This window comes from Poecilia reticulata, linkage group LG9 (genome assembly GCF_000633615.1).
Source record: "Poecilia reticulata strain Guanapo linkage group LG9, Guppy_female_1.0+MT, whole genome shotgun sequence".
NCBI lineage: Eukaryota > Metazoa > Chordata > Actinopteri > Cyprinodontiformes > Poeciliidae > Poecilia > Poecilia reticulata.
The window spans coordinates 13,712,492-13,734,535 of NC_024339.1; the positions used below are offsets into that span (position 1 = coordinate 13,712,492).

General features: G+C 38.3%; 4 protein-coding genes across 5 annotated transcripts in view; 3 read left to right on the forward strand and 1 right to left on the reverse strand.

Moving 5' to 3' along the window:
* atosb (atos homolog b) overlaps positions 1-2,974 on the forward strand; it is a 29,338-nt gene extending 26,364 nt beyond the window's left edge. For both annotated transcript variants that reach the window (XM_008418045.2, XM_008418044.2), the window contains 5 exons: positions 290-383; positions 488-646; positions 1,209-1,277; positions 1,354-1,559; positions 1,739-2,974. In XM_008418045.2, the coding sequence (XP_008416267.1) occupies positions 290-383; positions 488-646; positions 1,209-1,277; positions 1,354-1,559; positions 1,739-1,892 (682 nt within the window). In that variant the 3' untranslated portion in view covers positions 1,893-2,974. The remainder of the gene's footprint in view (positions 1-289; positions 384-487; positions 647-1,208; positions 1,278-1,353; positions 1,560-1,738) is intronic.
* Positions 2,975-5,182: 2,208 nt separating this feature from the next.
* Positions 5,183-12,844, reverse strand: naaladl1 (N-acetylated alpha-linked acidic dipeptidase like 1). Its single transcript, XM_008418046.2, has 19 exons — positions 12,398-12,844; positions 11,992-12,164; positions 11,745-11,863; positions 10,491-10,610; positions 10,146-10,338; positions 9,926-10,019; positions 9,739-9,843; positions 9,189-9,274; positions 8,995-9,114; positions 8,823-8,908; positions 8,526-8,589; positions 8,215-8,282; positions 8,007-8,098; positions 7,711-7,804; positions 6,808-6,889; positions 6,468-6,641; positions 6,182-6,269; positions 6,001-6,093; positions 5,183-5,737 (listed from the first exon to the last, which is right to left on the reverse strand). The coding sequence occupies exons 1-19, from the start codon at positions 12,589-12,591 to the stop codon at positions 5,560-5,562; spliced, it is 2,223 nt and encodes a 740-aa protein (XP_008416268.1). The 5' UTR covers positions 12,592-12,844; the 3' UTR covers positions 5,183-5,559.
* Positions 12,845-14,022: 1,178 nt separating this feature from the next.
* Positions 14,023-18,919, forward strand: LOC103469959 (zinc finger protein 2-like). Its single transcript, XM_008418047.2, has 3 exons — positions 14,023-14,265; positions 14,836-15,636; positions 16,363-18,919. The coding sequence occupies exons 1-3, from the start codon at positions 14,094-14,096 to the stop codon at positions 17,202-17,204; spliced, it is 1,815 nt and encodes a 604-aa protein (XP_008416269.1). The 5' UTR covers positions 14,023-14,093; the 3' UTR covers positions 17,205-18,919.
* Positions 18,920-19,956: 1,037 nt separating this feature from the next.
* The window catches only part of LOC103470641 (mediator of RNA polymerase II transcription subunit 15-like), a 15,070-nt gene continuing 12,982 nt past the window's right edge, over positions 19,957-22,044 (forward strand). Inside the window, exons 1-2 of the mRNA XM_008419251.1 lie at positions 19,957-20,237; positions 21,590-22,019. Coding sequence (XP_008417473.1) covers positions 20,051-20,237; positions 21,590-22,019 — 617 coding nt within the window. The 5' untranslated portion in view covers positions 19,957-20,050. The remainder of the gene's footprint in view (positions 20,238-21,589; positions 22,020-22,044) is intronic.

A 22,044-nucleotide genomic window follows, 5' to 3' on the forward strand; every position in this document is an offset into this window, starting at 1 on the left:
GGCCATTAAAATTAATATTTTGCTAGGGATGCTAGATAATAGTTTCCATGTCATAGTGGAAGTAAATGAATGATTTTGTGATGGTTGTCAGATTTTAGTCAAATCAACACGGGGAACAGGTGTGGGTGTTTAAAGTATGCTTCCTCTTTTTCTAAATTAAAGGGTTTGTTGTCTGGACTTTAGTTTGCAGACACACTCGCAGCCGTGTGACATATTGGTTAAGGCAAGATTGTTGTGATCTCAGCCACTAACCACTTGTGTTTTTGTGTGTGTTTGTGGCCATATGCAGCCGGCAGCTGCGCAGCGGCAGGCAGACCGACACCGGCCGGGCCACACGTTGGTCCTCGTCTTCCATCAGTAGATCGCTGCTGGGCAACTTTGAGGTATTCAAGTTTAATACTTATTTTTTATGACTTTTAATTTTTTTACCAGTAAAATGGCTCACGTCAATGACTTAAACAATTTTCCCCTTTTGCTTGTGCTGCAGGAGTCCATATTGAAGGGTCGATTCTCCCCATCTGGGCAGATTGAAGGATTCACAGCAGAGATCGGAGCTAGCGGCTCCTACTGCCCGCAGCATGTCACGCTGCCTGTGCAGGTTACGTACTACGACATCTCGGAGCACAGTGCTCCCTCGCCCTTCCTGGTCAGTCTGTGTTCATCTGTGGTTGTTTACCTTTTCAAACTGTATCCTCCCTAAAGCCAGAGATTTGAACAGAAACCTAAACCACTGTAGGCTGGTATTGTGGTTGCTGAGTTGGGTTTTTGTACTGGCATAAATATATTCTGTTTATGCTTTCATACACCTTATTTTTAGCTAAACTTAGAGATGCACCAATCAGAATTTCATGACTTATCTCTGATCTCTGGTTTTTGTGAAACCTTTTCCTGCTTGTGCCAATTGTGGTGGATTCTGATTTCTCCACAAAGAAAATATGAAATGTAAAACCAAGACAAAATAATTACGTAGTCCACATTATAACATCTTTTAAACACCTTGCATTAGTGATTAGCATGGTTAGAAATTTGGGGTGTATTATTTATTTAACAGAATGGCCCTTAAATGAGAAAATTATTGCGAACTCTGGTTATTCTGATATGATTATGGAAGTCTGAAGCCACTAAAATAAAAAAAAAAAGAGTTTTTAATTATCGTTTGTTGTTTTTTTCTATTTTTTGAGTTGTAAATATTTGCTTCTCTCCATCAGGGTGTGATATCACTCGAGCCTCTTGGAAAGAAAGGATACAGCATACCCAAAGCAGGGACCATTCAAGTGGTGAGTTTATCCTCAAAGAAAAGAAAATAGGCTCATTCTGCGTAGCTTCTAATCATCTTTACATGCATCTCCTCAGACCTTATTTAATCCCAATAAAACTGTGGTGAAGATGTTCCTGGTGACGTACAACTTTGGAGACATGCCAGTCAATCACATGACCTTCCTGCGTCACCGCATCTTCCTGGTGCCAGTGGAGGAAGGCACAGAGGGGAACGATGAGGCGTCTCCAGGTGGCGGAGCGCTCGACAGGAAGAGAATTCTTTGCTACTTGATACATCTCAGGCATGATTGAACTTGTCTTTTCGTTTTGTTATTATTACACCTTCACATTCTGCTCACTGACCTACTACTTATTCTAGAAATGCATTGTACAATCAAATGTTAAAAAGGAATATTAGCAGCCTTTTGCAGTGCTTTTAAAAAAAAAATTACTTACCTGCTATTGTTCTTTCTTTTTTCAGATTCCAGAGCTCCAAATCTGGAAAAATTTACTTGCACAATGATATCCGGCTGCTATTTTCTCGTAAATCCATCGAAGTGGATACAGGGATCCCGTATGAGCTGAAATCTTTCACCGAGGTGCCAAGAAACCCCAAATACTCTCCCCGTATGTGACCCCTGTCCTGACTTTTTGAGGCTTTCCTGATTTAAAAACGAAGTCCCTTCGTCGTTTCCTTAAAAATGACTGACTGCAAGAATGATGGACACAAAACTTGATGAGGTCTGGATAAAATGCTCTGCAGGCACACTGACACAGAGACAGTGTTGCTCTTTGGAAAAATCACCCATTTTTTTGTTTCCTGCAATATTCCTTCACCGTAGATTGAGAGACAGTTTGAAAATGTCAACCAAATCAACACGGCAGTCACTTGAAAATATTTAAAATATTGGAGTTCAGCATAGGGATTGATGAGCATACAAGCAAAAGCAGGATTTTTTTTTAATGCCTTCGTCTGTTGACCGACAGAAATGCACAGATTCTGATATACACACACCAAAACAGACTGATGCATATCACAGACTAAACACTTTTGGTGGCAACTCTCTGAGTTAAGTGTTAACATGCATGCCTTGTGACTTAAAAACCTGAATTTTCCTTTAGTGCCGTTTCACTCTGTCCTTCACTCTGCCTGCAACGTCGGCTGCCTCAATGGACCAACAATCGTAGCTCTGCAACTTTAGATTGGAATAAAATAAAAAGCCCTCAATGATTAACACATCTGTATCTGTTTGATCTGAAGCACTTTTACACCTCTTTGATGAGGTCAGATGGTAGAGAGATGAACACTGTTAACATAAGGCATGAGCTGTAGTAGGAATGGCTCACTTTGATCGAGGTTTAAATTGATTTAAAACAACATTAGCTTAATTTGTTCAAACTCAGAATTTCTTTTGGAAAAAAAAAAACACTCTTTACCTGTCAACGTACAGACCACTGTGTACTCGCTGTTATAAAAAAAATGGAGTCCATTTCTCATATGTAGCCAGACTGAGGGACATTGTGTTGTTTTCTTTTACTTTCTAGATTGTGTTGAGAACATCTGGATGTTAGCGCCGATAATGAGGGGAAGCGGTCTTGGGATGTTTTGATAACTGGATATTTTCATCAGAACTCGGCGAATGAAAAAACAAACGGAAAACACAAATCGTGACTTGTGGGCAAAGATGTTGTGTCTTTATTAGGAAAAAGAAATCAAACCAAATTAAAAATTGCTCCCATCCATTTTTGACCACAAAAGAATAAATAAGTACAAGTATTTCAATGTAGGATGCTGTATTTTTAAACTAATCAAATTGTCTTTCAATTTTTCATTACTGATTTCTGAAGAAAAACCTGTTGCATAAGCATTCTCAAACTGAAAAAAAAAAAATAAAAATACAAGCTGTAGTATTTATAATTTATGTTTTCAAATATGTCTTAACGAGCAATATGCTGCACAAAGTAGAGCGTGTTTTACAGCCTGGAGAAGCTTTTTGTTGGAGGGGTAAAAGATGACAAAGAATTGATAGAGTGGGAGAGGGGAGGGAGGTTGAGAATGAAGAGGGGGGGGGGGTGTAACATGGAGGGGAAAGTCTATGTATATTTAAAATAATAAACTTTGAGACTGGTGTGTAAAACCCATATTTCTGTTTTTGTGTTTTTCTTTTTCTGCATGATTGAGGGTCATTGTGAAAATTTGACTCTGGCGATCCTACATTAACATTGTGAAGTAATTTAGAGATTTATTTTTGTAAATGCATCCAGTCATTTACATTTTACTTAACTTTTGCAGTCCAACTAAGGTTTTATGATTAAGCTTGGAAATGTATGAAATTTAATTTCACAATTTTACTGCTTAATTGTTTGGTCAGTTTGAAGTGTTTGCCCAGATAGATTTTATTAAATTTTTTTTGCCTTGCTCTCCATAAATTAGTAACAGAAAATATGTGAATTTTAATCCCAGAAATGTAAAACATTGAACAGAAACTGATATTGTAATAGCATGAGCTCGACTTACATTTCAATGGATCTGGCTTTTGATATCACCATTGAAGCAATGGAAGCAAACGCCCATATGAAGCAAACGCAGATGGACTGAACAAACCCGACCTGATGCGTGTGAACTGAGCGTTTTTAAAAAAAGGCAGCTAACATCTGAAGGAATCGTGTTGCATTCAAGTGCTTTCCTGAAACTCCAGCCTGCAGAAGAGTCTGCCAGTGTGCTTCCAGTCTAGCTTATTCAGCGTTGCAGAATCTGATGCAGCTTTGCTTTACATTCCTATTGCGACTATTACTGGTGCAAACCCCAGCGTGTCAAATTCTCCATACAGTCCATTTATAAGCAATCATATGAATCAATAGACATAATGTTCAGTTGAATACAGGAGATTTCTTGGCAGAATTTATAAATCTGAAAGGAGCTACAGTGGGCTTTCCCTCTTGTGTGGATCCCGCACATTGGCTGAAAAAGATGAACTATTCAAATTATTTAATCAGAGTTGCTGAGGGAAAGGATCATGGTGGTTTATCTGCCCAACTAAAAATACAGAGGTATATCGCCCACTAAAAGTCATCCTTTACTGAAATACTCTCAACCAGGATGTCAGAACATGCTCAGATCCTGAAACTGTGAAAAGGGGCTTCTATTTTTGGCAAATGAGATTATTATGATTTGTAACTTTCTAAAAATGACATGATGTTGAACATGTGGCTTTCCTTCCGACACCATAGCTCTATTTTTAATCTTAACATTTCAGATTAAGGAAATGTGGATCTTAAGGATTTACATAGTATCAGGTATTATTGATTATAATATATGTCTTCTTTATATACAGCATAGATGTTCTCATTGCTTAGCAGTGGAATGAATTTAAGCTAAAAGGTTTATTTCCAAATGAAAACACAGGTGTTTGCAAACCAGAGTTTCTGCTGCAGCTCTGAGGATTCACTTGAGTTTGTTCAACAGAGTAAACTTTGACCAGGATAGAAGAGGCCACTGTTATACCTCTCATTCTGTTGTTACATTAAAGCATTTTCTGCCCCCTGGTGGCATGGTGTAGTTTTACAGCTTCTCCTGTTGGCCTAGTGTTTTTTTCAGCTGGCCAAAGCTAATCCCATTGATACAAATATTTAGTGAGATGCATTCTTTCCCTGAATGCACTGTTCCAGCACTATTTATACCTATATTCCATTATCATTCACAAGTTGAGATATCCAAGAGTGAAACTGACATGGAGAAGATCCAGAAAGTTTGAATTCCAACTGGAAACATCAGCCATTCTTAGCAAGTCTGATTTTGGAATCTAACATGGCCTCTTGGTAGCTCTCAGCCAGAACATTGGTGCCTTTCCATTAATAAAATATTAAGAATCACAACTATCGACGCAAGCTGATTAAAAAAGCAGAAGAAAACTTTACCTCCTTGAAAAATTAAATACAACAAATGTTGGAAGTTTTATTGAATCTTCATTAAAAACAAAGAAATTCTTTCATTTGTCTTATGAATATGTAATGTGTATGTTTCACTTCACTTTAATCATTTGATGAATTTCAGGGAGGCTGGCAGCCTCCTTTTGTCTAAAACACAACATGCTGACAGGATACTCTTGAAATACACGCCATTGAAAAAACAGAGCACTTAAAAGGGAAAAACGACATGTTCATTTGCATAACTTTGAATAGTTGCATCACATGTGTCTCTACATAACCCTTCTACACTGATTTTAAAATTTCTGCAGGTAGTGTCATTCATAAATAGACACGGAGCCACGGATCATTGCAGTTTATACGAGGAGTTTCTGCCTATATGACTTCATTCAGCATGTCGGCAGCCCCTTCGATGGCTTGGGCCACTACTGACACGTGGTAGTGCACTTTTTCCCAGTCGCTGGCCAAATGTGATGAATTAGCTTGAGCAAAGGCATCTGCTATCCCTGGGAAGGTCGGCTTGCCAGAACTGCTTGAAGCCCAGATCACATGCCTGTGGAATATTGAAACAAGGAGCGCAAAATCCCAAAGAAGTGGGACGTTAATGAAACATTGCATCTCCTGAAAACAATGTTTGATGAGAAATGAGAAGTAAAAAAGATATCAGTACCACCCTTCTGAACCACCTTTGCTACCGATCATATGCAGCATTTATGAAATACACTTGCTAGAGAAACGGTTAGACGTTTAATTTGCACCACCCACATGCTAATTTAATGCAAGGTACCGTGCAAATGAAACCTTTTTTTGCCTTACCTGAATCCATATTCATGTGGAAAGGCCAGAGGGTTCAAGAAGGCTCGGTCCATCAACATGAGCTGATCATTGATTTTTCTGACCTTTAGCGGGCTGAAAAAAAAAAAGAGACGGCGAGCGATGCAGACTGAAATTGTTTTGGCATCATACTAACTGCATCTGCATGCGAGCATGCCCCTACGTTTCATTTGCCAGGTCTGAGCTCTGGATGACTTTCTCCAGCTGTTCTGCTGCTTTGCGGAAGTTGGCCACAGCTTGACTGAGAGGCTCTGAAATGAAGCACAAATCACTTCAGCACTTTCTGGCTTTCTTATGAACTGAATGCCAAATTTAGGATGTGATCCATATTTCCTACGCAGCACAAAATGAATGACCTGGTATTGACACCAATGTGGAAATTTGACAGAGGAGGAGAAAACTAAATATTCCTGCAGGTTATTTCCCTCTTTTCTATTTTACTTACTTACCCATTGAGATATCTTTAGCTTCAAGGTCTTTTTGGTATATGGTCACTGCTGTATTCAGGTAAGCCTCCAGACTCTCAGCGTAGTCCTTGCAGTTAAAAGGCAACAACAGACTGTCAGCCAATCGGATGAGGATGTTTCCTGCAGTCCTGCCAACAGCCTGGTGAGCGACAAATCCTACAAGAGGAGCAGGTTTGGGATTTGAACAAAGGAGGAGACGTAATAGCTTTTCTCATTTATTGAACCTGACAGTAGAATTAATGGAATGATCATCTTCACCGTCATGAAAAACAGTATGAATGCAATAATTCTGCATTACAGTGAAAGACATTGCAACACTCACCAGGATCAATGAACCTCGATGCATAATCGAAAGTGTCGTATGCTGTGTGGTAGGCAGGGTAAATCCGAGCGTTTGTTTTACTCTGTACAAGGAAGAACAAGAGCTGAAATATGCAGGTGACAGACAAGAATGAGGCTGTAGTATTTTGTAAATATTACATTTTACTGGAATCAAAACCTCATCCCTGCCACTTATGCTATTATGTTATGTTTTCTCTTTGTGTTCTTACTTTGCAAATGGTGTTGCTTGTTCAGGGATTTGGTTTCATGAAAAATTATTCTAATCACTAGTACATGTAGGTCTAGAGGTGTTTTAAGTTTACAAACAGTTCTACTGATAAGAATTTCACAGAGAGTCTGTGTTGGGAGATTAAAATTAGGGTGATGGCAAAGAGGCCTTTCAACCCCCAGGACCTCCAGGACCTGGAGTTTTTCACCAAAGGCAGATCATCCAAACACCAGTGGAAATATGTAAGAAGTCAGCAATTATAAGAGAATCTGATTGCTATGGTTCCAATTGAGATTTTTCCATTGATTACTGTGACGAGTATAAGCAGTTTTCAATATGCCATTGTTTACGTAATGTAATTAAAAGCAGTAAAAATATGTATTTACTCCTTTCAAATTGTTTTGTCTTGCGACAGGCAAATTTCCATTTTCCAAGTCAGAAAACAATCAGTTGCACATATGTTACTTATGAAGATACTTTTTTCATTATGTGTTGTTTTCACATTTTTGTTTTAAATTGGTAATTTATTGACATTTGGATTTTTCTCGCAGTTTTGTCCCAACATTTATCCATCTGTCTGCTGCCCCTCTGCATCCAGCAGAGGCCTTTCTCACTGTAAAACTCAAAATCCTCATTCCCCTTGAAATAATGTACAAAGAAAACATTTTTTCTTACCTTGTCATATGTGTAAGACATATCTATGGAAGCAATTCCCAGGTAATGGACAAAGGCAGCATAATCACTCCCTGCTCCAGTCAAATATCCCACCCTGTTGGAAGAAGAAGAAGAAGAAGCAGCTTTCACTTAATACATGTTATTGGAATTTTTGGAAAATAACTTCTGACTTTGCCTCTTCCACTTGCAGCCAGATTTTTGTGAGACGCATTGGGTTTTCACCCCACTGGAACTTATGGAGGGTTTAGAAAGAAAGTGGACACATTTCTATGTCTGAATATAATTCAGGTCTGTACCTTGGAATGAGTCCGTGGGTCGGGCTGGTTCTGTTAGCGTAACGGATCCAGTTGTCATACACAGATGTGGACGCAAATCCCGGAGCATCGACCTGAAGAGAAGATATACTTCATAATCAAACATTCCTAAATATGAGTGCAAATTAGTTTTATCCAAATCTGAGTACTTTTAATAAACACCTGAAAAGATATGATTTGAAAAGCTGACCTGTTTTGCAGCTCTGAAGATGACACTTTGCAATGATGGCATTGCCGAAGCTCCTAGTGTGGCATTTGCTGCACAAACAAATGTACAGGACTGAACAAGACTGGTATTTCACTGTAACTCCAATTCACAGCAAGATTCCTTTAAGAACTTCAAAATTTTTTTTAAATCCTTCAGGTGTTGGTGCACTAAATGCACCAACACCTGTATGTGAGTGTGTAATTATGAAAGACTATATGCAAGCAATTATGCCACTAATTTTGTTCTGTTATCATATTGTCAAACTGTTTAATTTAAAAAGTACAACTTCTTACCAAAAACAGAAATGTCCACGTTTATGTAACCAACAGTACGCTCACTGAGTTTGGTGAAGTATTCCTGCACAAAAAAATAAATAAATACATACGACTTCTCTTTATCTCATTGAACATAAATGCAATTAGTAACGCAAAATTATATTCCTTACTTTAAAATATACCACAAGACAAAAAGTAAGTGCTCATTTGTCTCATTCAAGTACTTTTTGTTACTCCATTGAGAAAGTGGAGACCGTATCTATTTGTGAATGAATTCATTTTTCTTGCTGTACTCATTTTTGGGACGGACTTTACCTCTGTGTACTCAGCAGACCCAATAAGACCAAACTCTTCAGCTCCCCAGCTGCCAAAGATAATGGACCTCCTTGGTCTCCATTTTCCTGTCACAAAGAGGCTCCGAAATTATAGTCACCAATCAAAACCGGTAGACAACCATTTCTCTTCTCTGCTACATAATTCTTCTCACCCTGTTTGACCATTCTGCCCAGCACTCTGGTAATCTCCAGCATGACCGCCGTTCCGCTGCTTGGGTCGATGGCGCCATGTACCCAGCTGTCCCTGTGATTCCCATAGATCACATACCTGTCTGTGGACATACGTGCAAAACGGTTACAAAGAAAATACGCATGAGAACATCAGACAGAAGTCTGCCTGTCTCACCTGGCTCAACACTTCCTCTGATAACTCCCATCACATTGGAGGAGTCTACAATCTTTCCTGCATTATGGATGTCCAGTTTTACATCACTGTAAAATAGATACAGATTGATGTTAACAGTCGACTCAACGCTCAAATCATTAACGGGTTTCTTGAGTGTAAATTAAGGTTTCACAGCACTTTAAGCTTTATTGGTAGATTGGGAGAATTGTTTTCATTTAATTTAAGTGTATGTGCTGTTCATATTCAGTCCAATCATCCAAGAGACACTTTAGTTGCAAGTGGAGCCAGTGATAAACTCTTCTTTCCACTCCAATCATTTCCCGATATCTTTATTTTTTTTTCTGCTTCATACTTTGGTTTCAATCTCCTTATCTTAATGCAGTTGCTTACAGGAGTAAGCATCACATTATTAGACTGCAATCATACCCATTATTATGTGTTATGCACAAGATAAATTCATTCATAATTTATTTGATCAAAAATAATTTGATTTTTTTTGTTTTTGTAGTGACTTGCTAATCATTTCAGTATCTTGTGAAATGCTGACAACCTGTCGTTGAAGGGAGATGAAGGTTTAAACCCTGGACCACCCAAGTTGTAGACACATTTGAATCCTCCCTGCCAGTCCTGTGGAGCTGCCTCTCCTGCCAATGCACTGAACCAAAATAAAAATAAATAATGATGTTATTATGACTCTGTTTGAGCCCCAACTAGTCCACAAGCGAATTTCCACAGACCAAATGAGTGTGCTTGCATCCTCGAATCCAATTGGTTGTGTTGGAATGGGAGGGATCCCAGTAATGTCTTCAGGTGAGATTCTATAGGTGTTCTCTGGAGATAAAAAAAAAGTCATTATTGAGAGTACATATGAGAGCTGCAGATTTTTATGTTGTGGCAGAGTTTCTTTGACGTTAAGACAAAACCAAGTCTTCCTTTTTTAACAAAACCACTTATTACCTTTGGCAGCCAAATACGGTGTGAGCATATCTCCAAAGTCTCTGTTATAGCTGCCTCTTTCCACACCAGTGGGTGGCAGGTACCAGGAGTGTGGGTACGTCTCATTGGTGTCCGACATGAGGCCATCATTCATGTCCAGAGGGTCCGTGTACACCAGCAACCCAACAACACCGTAGGCTGCTGCATTGATAGCCTGCATCAAAAACACCACAACATCTGGTGAGTAACTGAATTTTGTTCAAATTATCTGCATACTTAGATTCGGAGAAGTCACTGTTTGACTAAGTAAATAAATAAATAAATAAATAAATAAATAAATAAATTCCACTAACAAGTAAAACTGACCTTTTGTCCTCTCCCCGCTCCACCATATCTGGTGATTGCGATGGTTCCTCTTAGGTCAATGGTCTTGTTCAGATGTTGAAAGTCACTTGGTTTTCCCTGATTGGCAAAAACCAGTTTCCCCTAAAGCCATAAAAAAATAAATCAGCCAAATAGTTTTGCAGCAATGCTCTAATTACTGTGAGTCATTACAGATAATCACTTGACGGTCCAATCTCCCTATCTTTATAATGAATTGTAACTAGAGATTTAAAAGATCTTTTTGGCCTTGAAGATGCTTATCTGCTGCAAAATGGACGTCTGTGGTCCCAATAAAACAACAACTGTAACACAATATGACCAGCAAACTGTAAATAATTAAGCAACATCTGCCATTTTTTTCTCTTTGCTCTCCTCAAATTGTGCTCAGGTTGCTGTTGTGGTTGATTTTATCCATCTTGGTACATAACCAATGAACCAAGTATGTACATTTGCAGATTTTTTTCTCTGGGAATATAAAAATTACGTATTTTATAATTAAACAATCACATCAGTGAATGTGCTTTTGAGAATCTTCTGCCTGAATAGTCCAAAACATAAAAGGCATAAAAAATATAACCAACCATTACTAAATTGAGGGGGAAAAGGGCTTTCAGGCATTAATCTTATTTCATATTTTTTATTAAAAGGACAATCTAAATAACCAGCAGTTGTCAGTGATTTTATGATTCAGTGACAGATGCCGCTTTTATCCACAGTCCTTATCTAGTTTATGATAAGAGCGATGATAAAAGAAGTCAAAGGATGAACGTAAAACCTTATAAACTAATAAAAAGAAATCAGTTTTTGAGTAATTAAAAAAAAATCCTTCTTGTATTTTTTTCAACATTTAGCTGATAATTGCAGTGTAAAGACATGCTCTGCTCTGATAATATTCTTAAAAAGATATACTGATATGAAGTCAGAAAATGTTAGACGTCTTCACGGTTTTGACAGGTTAGATTTTAATCCGTTTCCAGTCAAAGTTAAAAACATCATGTGAGTTTTACTAGTTGGCTAAGTTACTTTTACAGTGATTATTTCACTATAAATGTGAATATGTGGCTTCTTGTCTGGTCATTATCTCCAGAGTAGTTTTAATCAGCATTGTTTACTTGGAATTGTTTCTTTTTTACTTGCAGGGATAATTCTTAATTCGATTTGGGATGAAAATAATAAATAAATGCTTTTAATTTACAGTAATTATTACACATTGCATTAATCTTCAGGTATTTTTACCTTTGCTTGTCCTGCAGGAGAGTATGCAGCAAACGGCTGAACCACCTGAGGATCATTCTGATCAGCAGTGTAGTTCACTTCCCTTTCTCTCACAGTAAATAGCACAGAATCCGAGTTTTCTGAAATAAACACATTACAATCATCTGTACTGTGAAACTCATTGCAAAGTAGCAAATAAAAACTAAATCACAAGCCAGACAAGAGAAATGTTCACAGAGGATGGACACTGTGTCACTGTTTCACTCACCAACAGTGACTTTGTTGGGGTTTTTAGGGTCAGGAAATGAAAGGTAGACCTTATATTCCTGTCTCCAGGCTTCATCCAGACCAGTTTCTGGATCTTGCCACCTTTTTAGCACATACTTCACCGTCTCCTCGTCGCCAGGTGATGTGGCCATATGAGGCACTTTTGTCAATTCCCTGCACAGAAACATGTGGATAAGGAAAGTCTGATTTGATCAAATTTGTCTTAAAAAGCCAGGCACATGTGATAATATCTTGACTGACCCCCAAGCGTGCCAATTTTTTTTTTCTTTCCAATTTGGACTGCAGAGCTTCTTTCAGCTTTAATGTTTATTGTTTGCAGTGTAATGCCTTTTGTCATGGCATATAAAACAAATGACATAATTCAAAGAATTAAAGAATCATATTACCTAAGGTTCTCCTGAAGTTGAAGCGTCTCCACCTCAGACAAGAACTGCTGGATGAGGGCCTCGTCCACATCCTTCGCCACATCATTCACCCAGGATGGTGCAGAGTTCTTTTGGATACCAAAGTGACCGATTAGGATACCAATAGTCAGTGCGACAGCCCCACACAGAGTCCCAATCAGTGCCTCCTTTAACATCTTTCACAGTTTAAGTCCTCTTTGGATCTACTAGACAAGTTCACAAAGTGATGGTTTTTTGGCTCTGAGCACAGCTGATAAATCCAGTTTTATTACCCCTTATATCTCAGTACAACAGGCGTGTTGCTGCTTGTGCCGCCTTTCATAAGGCACAGTCATTGTAAAGTTTACTCATTAATGTTTGCCAATTGGATGGACTTTATCCCTTCTCTTGTGATTGGATGATTGCACGGCAGGGCAGTGAACATCCTTTCCATCCACAAAAAAAAATTGACCTGTTTTTGTGTAATTATTTGATTCCTATTCTATTACTATTACATCAGTTTCATGCAAAAATCATAAAATCATCTCTTGATAACATTCAAAAAGGAAAAGATCAAAAATAAATGTTGCTAAAATTCTCCAAAAATTAAAGAATGAAACGAGTTTCTTCTTTTTAACAAGAGTAAATATTTGATTGGATAAGCTGATAAAACTGCTAAATACACCAGTGAAACACCTGTGAATTTTATGATGAAACTTGCTCATTTTCATCCAATAAAATGAAGAACTGAAAAACAAAACTTACCTTGAGTCAAATAGATAAACCCAATAAATGCTACGAATGATGTGCTTTTGATCTTTTTCTGGGTTCAGTCAGTACATTCTGATAACTAATGGGGAAACGCGGATTGACGTAACACCGGCAAGAGAAACAATGAGAAAATAAAAATAAATAAATAAATAACACTTCAATGTTTTTCAAGTTTTTTTTTTGTTCAAAATTCTCCTGAACTTCATTTATCCTTTGTTTACGTAACAGGAGTTATATTTCTTGCTATTTACTCCTACATTATAGGGGAAAATTAGCCCAATCCCAAAACAGCTGGCCTTAAAATTTGAGCAAATTTTCTGCAAGACAGATGGACATCAATTTACAAGAAGAGCTCCACATCCAAAAACCACTGTCAGCACTAAAATTTTAGAATAATATTAATAATAAAATTTTTAAATAAAAATAAAAACACAGTTTACCTTGTAACACCTGAAATAATCTTTCTGGTAAACCCCTTTAATGGTGTCCCGGCCATCAATTCACATCTATTGAATTGATATCTACTGATAAATATATAAATAGATATTTATCTTCCATAGAAAGACTTTTCCATGCATCTAATAAGTGCCTAAACTTCATGTTTAAGAGACAGATTACCCTCCTGAAGTGAGCAGTAGCTTTACAGTACACAACTTTTAGCATAACTTAAACTTTGGAATTACTCATGAATTCAGTCACTTCGAGATAAATGCGGGCAGGGAAAAAAAAAAGCAAAAATAACTTGATGGTTTTGAGAAAAATCACAGAAAAAATAGTTAGTAAAGAGTGGTAAAGAGAATCCGATAAAGGTGTGGAACTGTTTATCAAAGCCGGACTGTTACAGTGTGACACACGGCGGAAGTAAACAAAAAAAGCATTCTCGTTAACGGATCGCATGAAAATATGATGCATCTTTAATTAAACAACAATGTCTTCAGTTGAGTGTTTGAGGCAGTTCGTAAACGAGCGATTGACGGCCGCGGCTCAGGAGATCTTATGCGTGTTTGAAAAAACTATCTCCGACTACGAAGAAGAGATCAGCCGTCAGCGCAGGCTGCTCACCATCGCCTGGAAACCTGAAGTTAAGTTGCACAAAACAGGTTTGTATTGAAATGCAATAGGGCGTGGCTGCAGCAAATGAAAGATTGTAACGTATAAATTACGATTAATTTGCAGAAATGTCGGGGTTCATGCCGATATGTGGTACCTTATAAACTCCTTTAACATTTAGTCTTCAGCTTTAGTCTTTATGTAGAATTGGGGAATGTGTAGTCTATTAACACGTTAAAAATCTTTGTCAATAAGCCTTGAGGAAGCAACAAGGCTGGTGGCAGAAAACTAATTTTATGCATTGCACTAACCCGGTGAAACATGTTGCTGGCAGCATCATGCTGTGGGGTTGCTTTTCTTTAGCAACAAGTTCTTAAAAACTGGAACGAAAGTGGGGGAACCATTCTTTGAAGAAGAAATGTGATCAGGGAAAATTGTCCTAAATGATTATGTTCGACAAAGATTGGTGGAATCAAAGTTCAAATTTGGAGAAAAATGAATGCACTGAATAAAAATGAATAGAATAGAAATAAATCTTGTGATATATCAGAAGCTTAGAGATATTCAAGCAAATACATTTTCCCCCCCAATCACCTGTTTTGTATTCATTTTCTATCCAGAGCTTTCACAAGATTTCATTAACGTGGAGGACATTCCAACGGAGCTGCAGGTCAAGACAAGACAGGACAGGAAGTCTATATTGAAAAAAGAAGGCAGAGAGCAGATTCCAGAGAGCCATGAAGAAATGCTCACCAGTCCCGAGGAAGGAGAAGTTGAGCTGAAAGAGGAAGTTGAAACTCTTTTTCCAAGTATTACCTGTGATGAAGGTGACAATGTCGTCTTGTCAAATCCTGTGGATGAGGAGTCCACAGACACAGTATCTGTTCAAGGAGTAACAGAACACAATACTGATGATCAGCTTGTCTCTAGATATTCTCAAGATGTGAGCAAAGGCCAGGATGAAGGAAATCATAGTGGTTCTGTAATAACCAGACGCATGGGGACAAGACTGCAGAGGAGACATCACAGAATCGGTGAACCCAGTCCCATCACGTTCAAGTCTCCTATTTACACTCACAAGGGGAAAATATGCGAGTTTGTGTGTGAGTACTGTGGTAAGGCGTTTCCGTACAGATCCAAGCTGATGCGGCACCAGATCATCCACACGGGCGTGAAGCCGTACTGCTGCCACACCTGTGGTAAACGATTCAACCAGACGTCGATCCTGAAGGTCCACCAGCGGATCCACACGGGCGAGAGGCCGTTCTCCTGTGACGTCTGCGGGAAGCGCTTCAACCAGAAGTCCATCCTGAACGTTCATAAGAAGATCCACTCAGTCGAGAGGCCGTATTGCTGCGATTTCTGCGGCCGAAGGTTCAAGCAGAAATCAAAACTGGAATCTCATGTCATATGGCACTCAGGTGAAATTCCTTGTCCTAAAGTTTAAATGGAGATTGTAATGTCACGTGGGATTCTTGTTTTATATCTTTCATATTTTAAACACTTAGAAGTAGTCATGGGTCACCCTGCTCTCTGGATCATATCCAAGACTTTTGTCTTATAAAATGCTTCCTCAGAAACATGAACTTGAGCAACTTGGATTGACTGCTCCTTTCTTTTTGCAAATCGTTCATAAAATTATTGTCTCTATCAGTGGTCTGTAATAGATTGATTTGCAGGGATTTTGACTATAGCTAATTGATAAATTGTGATCTGATGCAACCTCTTTGGCTTCAATTTGAACCACTTTAAGAGTTAAGCTCAAGGATTCAGAAATGTACAAATCAAAGAAACTTCATTTGTAGAGCACTTTTTGTACAAATGCGTGTAGCAAAGTTATTTGTATGGACTAAAAGCAAACATGCATAAAAATCACGGCAATTATGCAACAATTATAAGGGAATTATAAGAAATAAAATGACTAAATACATCAAACTATTATAGAGGATAATGAGCTGAAGAACTAAGAGTGAAATACTAAAACTTTCAACAGAGTGCAAAGAAATACGTAAATGAATGAAAATATGCTTGGTACATTTAAAATAATGGTACAGATACAGTATAGTCAAATCTATAAAGTTTCCATTTTTAAATGCAAATTATATCTTAATTACCTTCATTTTTTATTTTTTCCCCTTTTCTTTCAGACATACCACAGCCGCTTTTCTTTAAGGAGGAAAACTTTCTTTCTGACCAGCAGCTCTTTGACCATGACCGTCACTCTGCGTTGGAGTTGGGGTTTCCAAAAGTCAAAGAGGAACAGGAAGACTTCTGCTTGGCCCAGAAGGAGCAGCTTGTGTTGAAGCAGGAGACGGACACGTTCATGATCACTGTTCCTCATGATGAAGGTCACGATCACCTTCATGTGGCCCAAACTCTCAACAGGAACTCGGCAGAGGCAGAGTCGGTCGAGATCATATCGGATGACAATGGTGCGAAACAACCGGAGAAGACGCATCCCAGAATCTGCAACGCCTACAATCCTATCCTGTTCAAAACTTCATGCAACTCTTTTGTCGATAGGAAGTGTGAGTACAAATGCAATACGTGTGGGAAAGTGTTTCAGTTTAAGTCCAGACTGATAAGACACTTCCGCATCCACACGGGCGTGAGGCCGTTCTGCTGTCACATCTGCGGCAAGAGGTTCAACCAGAAATCCATCCTGCAGGTCCATCAGCGGATCCACACGGGCGAGAGGCCTTTTTCCTGCGACATCTGCGGGAAACGCTTCAACCAGAAATCCATACTGAACGTTCACAAGAGGATCCACACGGGCGAGAGGCCGTTTTCCTGCCAAGTGTGCGGCAAGAGGTTCAACCAGAAGTCCATACTGGACGGCCACGTCAGGACGCACACGGGCGAGAGGCCGTATTCCTGCAAGACGTGCGGCAAAAGTTTCAAAAGTCAGTCCAGCCTGCTGGTTCACATGAAGATGCACACGGACAAGAATTCCTACTCCTGTGACATGTGGGAGAGAGTTCAGCCTTAAACACACACACACAGGTCAGCACGTATAGCTTTAGCAAACCTGGAGGGAGCATTTTGATATCAAGTAAATAAGTAAAAATATATATATAAGTAGATAACTTTGCATGTTGTAGAAATCTTCCATGTTGGTAGTAGAGCAGACGTTCGTTGTGAGCATGCATGTTCAGGGCATTTGCTGCCTTCTCTCTGATTTTTTATTTATATTTTTGCTTGATAATCTGTGTAGGCCTGAATCTTAAGTTCTTAAATATTGCAAAAAGATATTATGTTACCACATTAGCATTGCTTGCAGTTTTCAGTCTGCTGCAAAGAAAGACTTGCTGCTTCTGCGAAGTAGATACATAATTGCTACCCTGATGATATAAAATACTGCTTCTTAGTTCCAACTAAACTCAACGTTGTACGCTTTAGACAGAAATAGACTGAGATGTGGTTGCCGTGGTTACTATTATCATAGGTAAGTGCGCTTATTGTCTTGCTATTTGTGTGTGCATTTTATTGTGTGTAAGCTATATTTATACGGCATATATGCATATTATTCTTGTATAAAATAAGTATATTAAGGGAGGACGTGGTACAACGTCACAGTGCTGTTATGTCTGATTTGGGCCTGGTATCTAACCTCAAACCGGTTCTTCATGTCTTTGACCTTTTAGCACCTTTTTGGAACTAATTGAACAGTAGTGAAACATTCTTATCTCTCGTTTTGGGTGAGGAGATCTAGCCTTTCTGCAAATCCGTCTTCAAATGGAGATGTATCCCGTGACAATAAGATAAACAATGTATCCAGCGCTTTCCACATTTGATTTTTTTTTTCCAATAGGAATGAACTGGGACCAAGTGCTTGTCTAACAAAAGAGTAGGTTTAGTGTAAATATCTTTCAAGGTTTCCCTGCTTGTATGAGTGGATGTTTTCCTTGATGTATATGTTCGTTTACTTTTTTTTTCAGCATCTTGTTTCAAATCCTTTTTTTATTTAGAAGGCACAAAATACACAAACTGACATTATGTCTTGTTTGTGATAAGATTTTGTTCTCAAAACATGCATAAAATCATAACAATATGATATTTGTAAGGACCTTTTTTTTATTGTTTTATAAGCAGGACACCTTTGTTTGTGACATTCGATTCATGAGGGAAAGTGGAATTACTAATGTGGCATTCCTGAGTTAAGGCAGCTTACATGAATAGTGCGTCATGCAGCTTTGGATGTGTCTTATAAAGGTGTACGGACCTTGTGTCAAACAGACTGACGTGTCAAACAGCCGTGTGTTTGTTGAACTAATGAAGGAGGTGGGACTTTTGTAAAGTGTTTAAGTGTAAGTTTTGTAAATGTAAGAAGAACAAAGAAGATGAAACATTTATAGTTCAAAAGTTTCAAAGTCGAATAAAGGAAACTTACTGTGGTTATCTGTGTCTAGAAAAACTGACATAATTTTATGTCTGATCAAATTTCTTTTCATATAAACTTCATGTTTATTCAAATGTGGAAGTCTTGATGAGATGTTTTTTTTTAAATATGTAGATTCAGTATTTGCACCAGCAAATGTTTATTTTAATTATTTTGTTTGCAGCTTTGGGTGCAGTTCTGCATTTGAGTTTCATTTGTCATGCGTTGTCATTCAGATAATTTTTTAAATGATAGCTTACTATCATTAGATGTTACTACAAAGCAAATGGACTAAAGTGTCTGAATAAAACTTGAGGATGATTTGATTTGATTTTTTCTTCTCTATCATGTACCTTATAACTCATAATTATTGTCTTTACTGATTTACTCTCATCCCTGTACTATTTCACTTAGGCACAATGCCCAGCAACAATTGGCTAAAAATTGCTGCTACAGCAATGTTACACTGGTAAATTTGTTGAACAGCACTTTGGTGCAACTCATGTTTTTAAAGTGCTTTATGAATAAATTGACATTTACTGCACGTTACTCTGAATGCATCATCTGGACAATGACAGATAGTGGGAGCACTAGCAGTTTTTCAGGAAGCTGCCAGGAATCTAAATACAGAGCAATCTGAGAAGAAACCCTGTTGACCCTGACCTAGTTAGATTTTCAAGACTGATCAAATTCAGACTTACAGCATCTTACTGTGTTTCTACAACATAGTCAGAGACTCCAGGGAGCTGAATAAAACATGAGGCATATAGCTCAAAGTTCAGTAGAGGTGCTGTCAGGATCCTGAAACATTTAGAGCTCAGCCTTGCCCAAGAACAGAACATTATTTAAAGATAATGTAGGCTGGGTTTCAAACAAACATGAACTACACATCAAATTTATCTGCATTTTTGTCAGTGTTTGCATCATAGGCTCAGAAAGTGCATATCTTCCTCAAAAACCTTTTTTTTTTTAAAAAAGGGAAACACATTAGATACAAGTTCTTGTTTGTCAAATAACTTGACACGATAATAATGTTTCCTACATAAACCTCTACTACTATAATCTACTATAATCAGTTATACCCAAGGTAATAAAGAAAAATATATATTACTGAAGAGCTACTTGCGTCATTAAAATTGTTTTTCAGTTAATCAGTTAGTGCTGAGAGACACTTCAACGATTACTTAGTTAGTTAAGCTGTCTTTTTAAAATAAAATCGTTTTATTTTAACTGTAAAATTTTTACCGTTAAAAAACAAACTTTCGGGGTGAACAAGAAAAATGCATGCAACCACTGTATTATAACTTCCATTCCTTAACGGCAGGTGGCGCTCCGAGCTCAAACATGTTTTTTTTTCCTGTATCACCTAAAGTCCAACGCGGAAGTAAACAGTAGACTCCGACCAAGTTGGATCAACCGTTCGGGTTGCGGATTATTTTCTTATGTGAAACGTATTTATGTCCGTTTTGACCATGTATCCAGTTCAAACTATGCGCAAGTTTGTCTGCGATCGCCTGACTGCGGCAGCTCAGGAGATCCTGGGAGCGTTTGAGAAGAGAGTAGAAGATTATGAAGCGGAGCTCGCTCGGCAGCGCAGGATGTTGGACATGGCGTTTTCCCCAGAGATAAAGTTACAGAGGGCAGGTTAGTCACCGGTTTCTTAACTAACGAGAGGAACTACGCTGTAAGAAATTCAGTGGCCATTAACCTGATGAGTGCTCGGTCTGTTTTCTTAGGTTGAATTTTGTGTGTGTTCGTTATCACAGGTTGCTCGTTAGACCCGTTTGACAGGTCTGACACGTCATGTGGTTTGGTAACCGTTTCAGAGAAACTTCTAGCTAATTATAAATATATTTAGTGTGGTGCCTCCTGATAAAGTGAAGAAATTTCGACATTAACATTAAATGACGCAATAACTAATTGTATATTAAATGCGGAAGTCAAGTGATGGGTGATGAATCCTCCTGCAATTATAGAGTAATGTTGCAGAGGATTTCCTGCGCACTTTATATCCCCAAACTCTGTTTTTAATGAAACTGGAAAGTTAATATTTTGTATGTATTATATATCGAATGAATAGCCAATAATTTAATTTTATTATTTTATCAATGACAATTAAATCTACCTTCAGGAATTTGGCGTGCGATGCAAACAATATTTAAATACCTGTTCGAGTAAAAAGAGGCCCTAAGTCAGCATGGGAAAAAAAAATCTACTTGCTTAGATTTTTTAATGGTATTTAATTTTTTTAGTTACTTTCGCATGTATACTGCCTTTCATAAGTACTTACATCCCTTGAAAGGACTGAGTACAAAGTAATAAGTGTAAAATAAAAGCAATGTGGTTCTCAATTCTGATTTAAATTTTTTAATTTGTGAGAATCCCATCAACATTTGTAGCACAGAGAAAGCAATATTTTTAAGTGTTTATTGTGGCCTTAATAGACTTGTCCCTCACCCTGCACCGTATATAATGATTTCTCAGAAATCTGGGTTTTAAATGTTGTTAATTAAAATCTGAAAAGTGCAGCATGCAATGAATTCAGCTCCTCTAAGTCAATACTTTGTACAACCACCTTTACTGCTGTTAGAGATACAGTTTTTCTCTTGTGTCATTTTCATCCATTGTTCTTTTTAAAATATCATTAGCTCAGTTAGGTGGATGGAGAACATATGGAAACGGCAAGAGTCATGTCACAGATTCTCCGTTAGATTTTAGTCGGGACTTTGACTGAGCCATTCAAACAAAATGGTGTCCTATAGTTTTGGTTAGCTAGGACTACCACTAAGCATTAAGAGCTCAAAGAAACACAACATTTTCCAACACAATTTTGTAAGAGGTTTTATGAAGTTTTATCTGGCCAACTGATTTTCATTCTTTGCTTAAAGGCAATTATTGTTGCTGTAATTAGCCTTCAGTATTTTACTGTATATTTTTCAAAGTATTAAACATTTACAGTTTTCCTTAATTTTTCTGTGTGATTTTTGTCTTTTTAGAGATGAAGGCTCTTCTAAATCAGCAGCAGCACGGCAATAATTACGACGTATCCAGATTTCTACCAGATACTGTGCAGATTAAAGATGAGCATGAAGAAATGAGCATCAGCCAAGAAAGACCGCAGCCATTGCAGCATCCACAACGGCTGCAGCCTTTGCAGCAACAAGGACGGCCGCAGCCATTGCAGCATCAGGGACGGCCGCAGTCTTTACAGCAACAAGGACGGCCGCAGCCTTTGCAGCAACAAGGACGGCCGCAGCGTTTGCAGCAACATGGACGGCCGCAGCCTTTGCAGCATCAAGAACTGCCGCAGCCTTTGCAGCAACTAGAACGGCCACAGCCTTTGCAGCAGCTAGAACGGCCGCAGCCTTTGCAGCAACTAGAACGGCCGCTGCCTTTGCAGCAACTAGAACGGCCGCTGCCTTTGCAGCAACTAGAACGGCCGCAGCCTTTG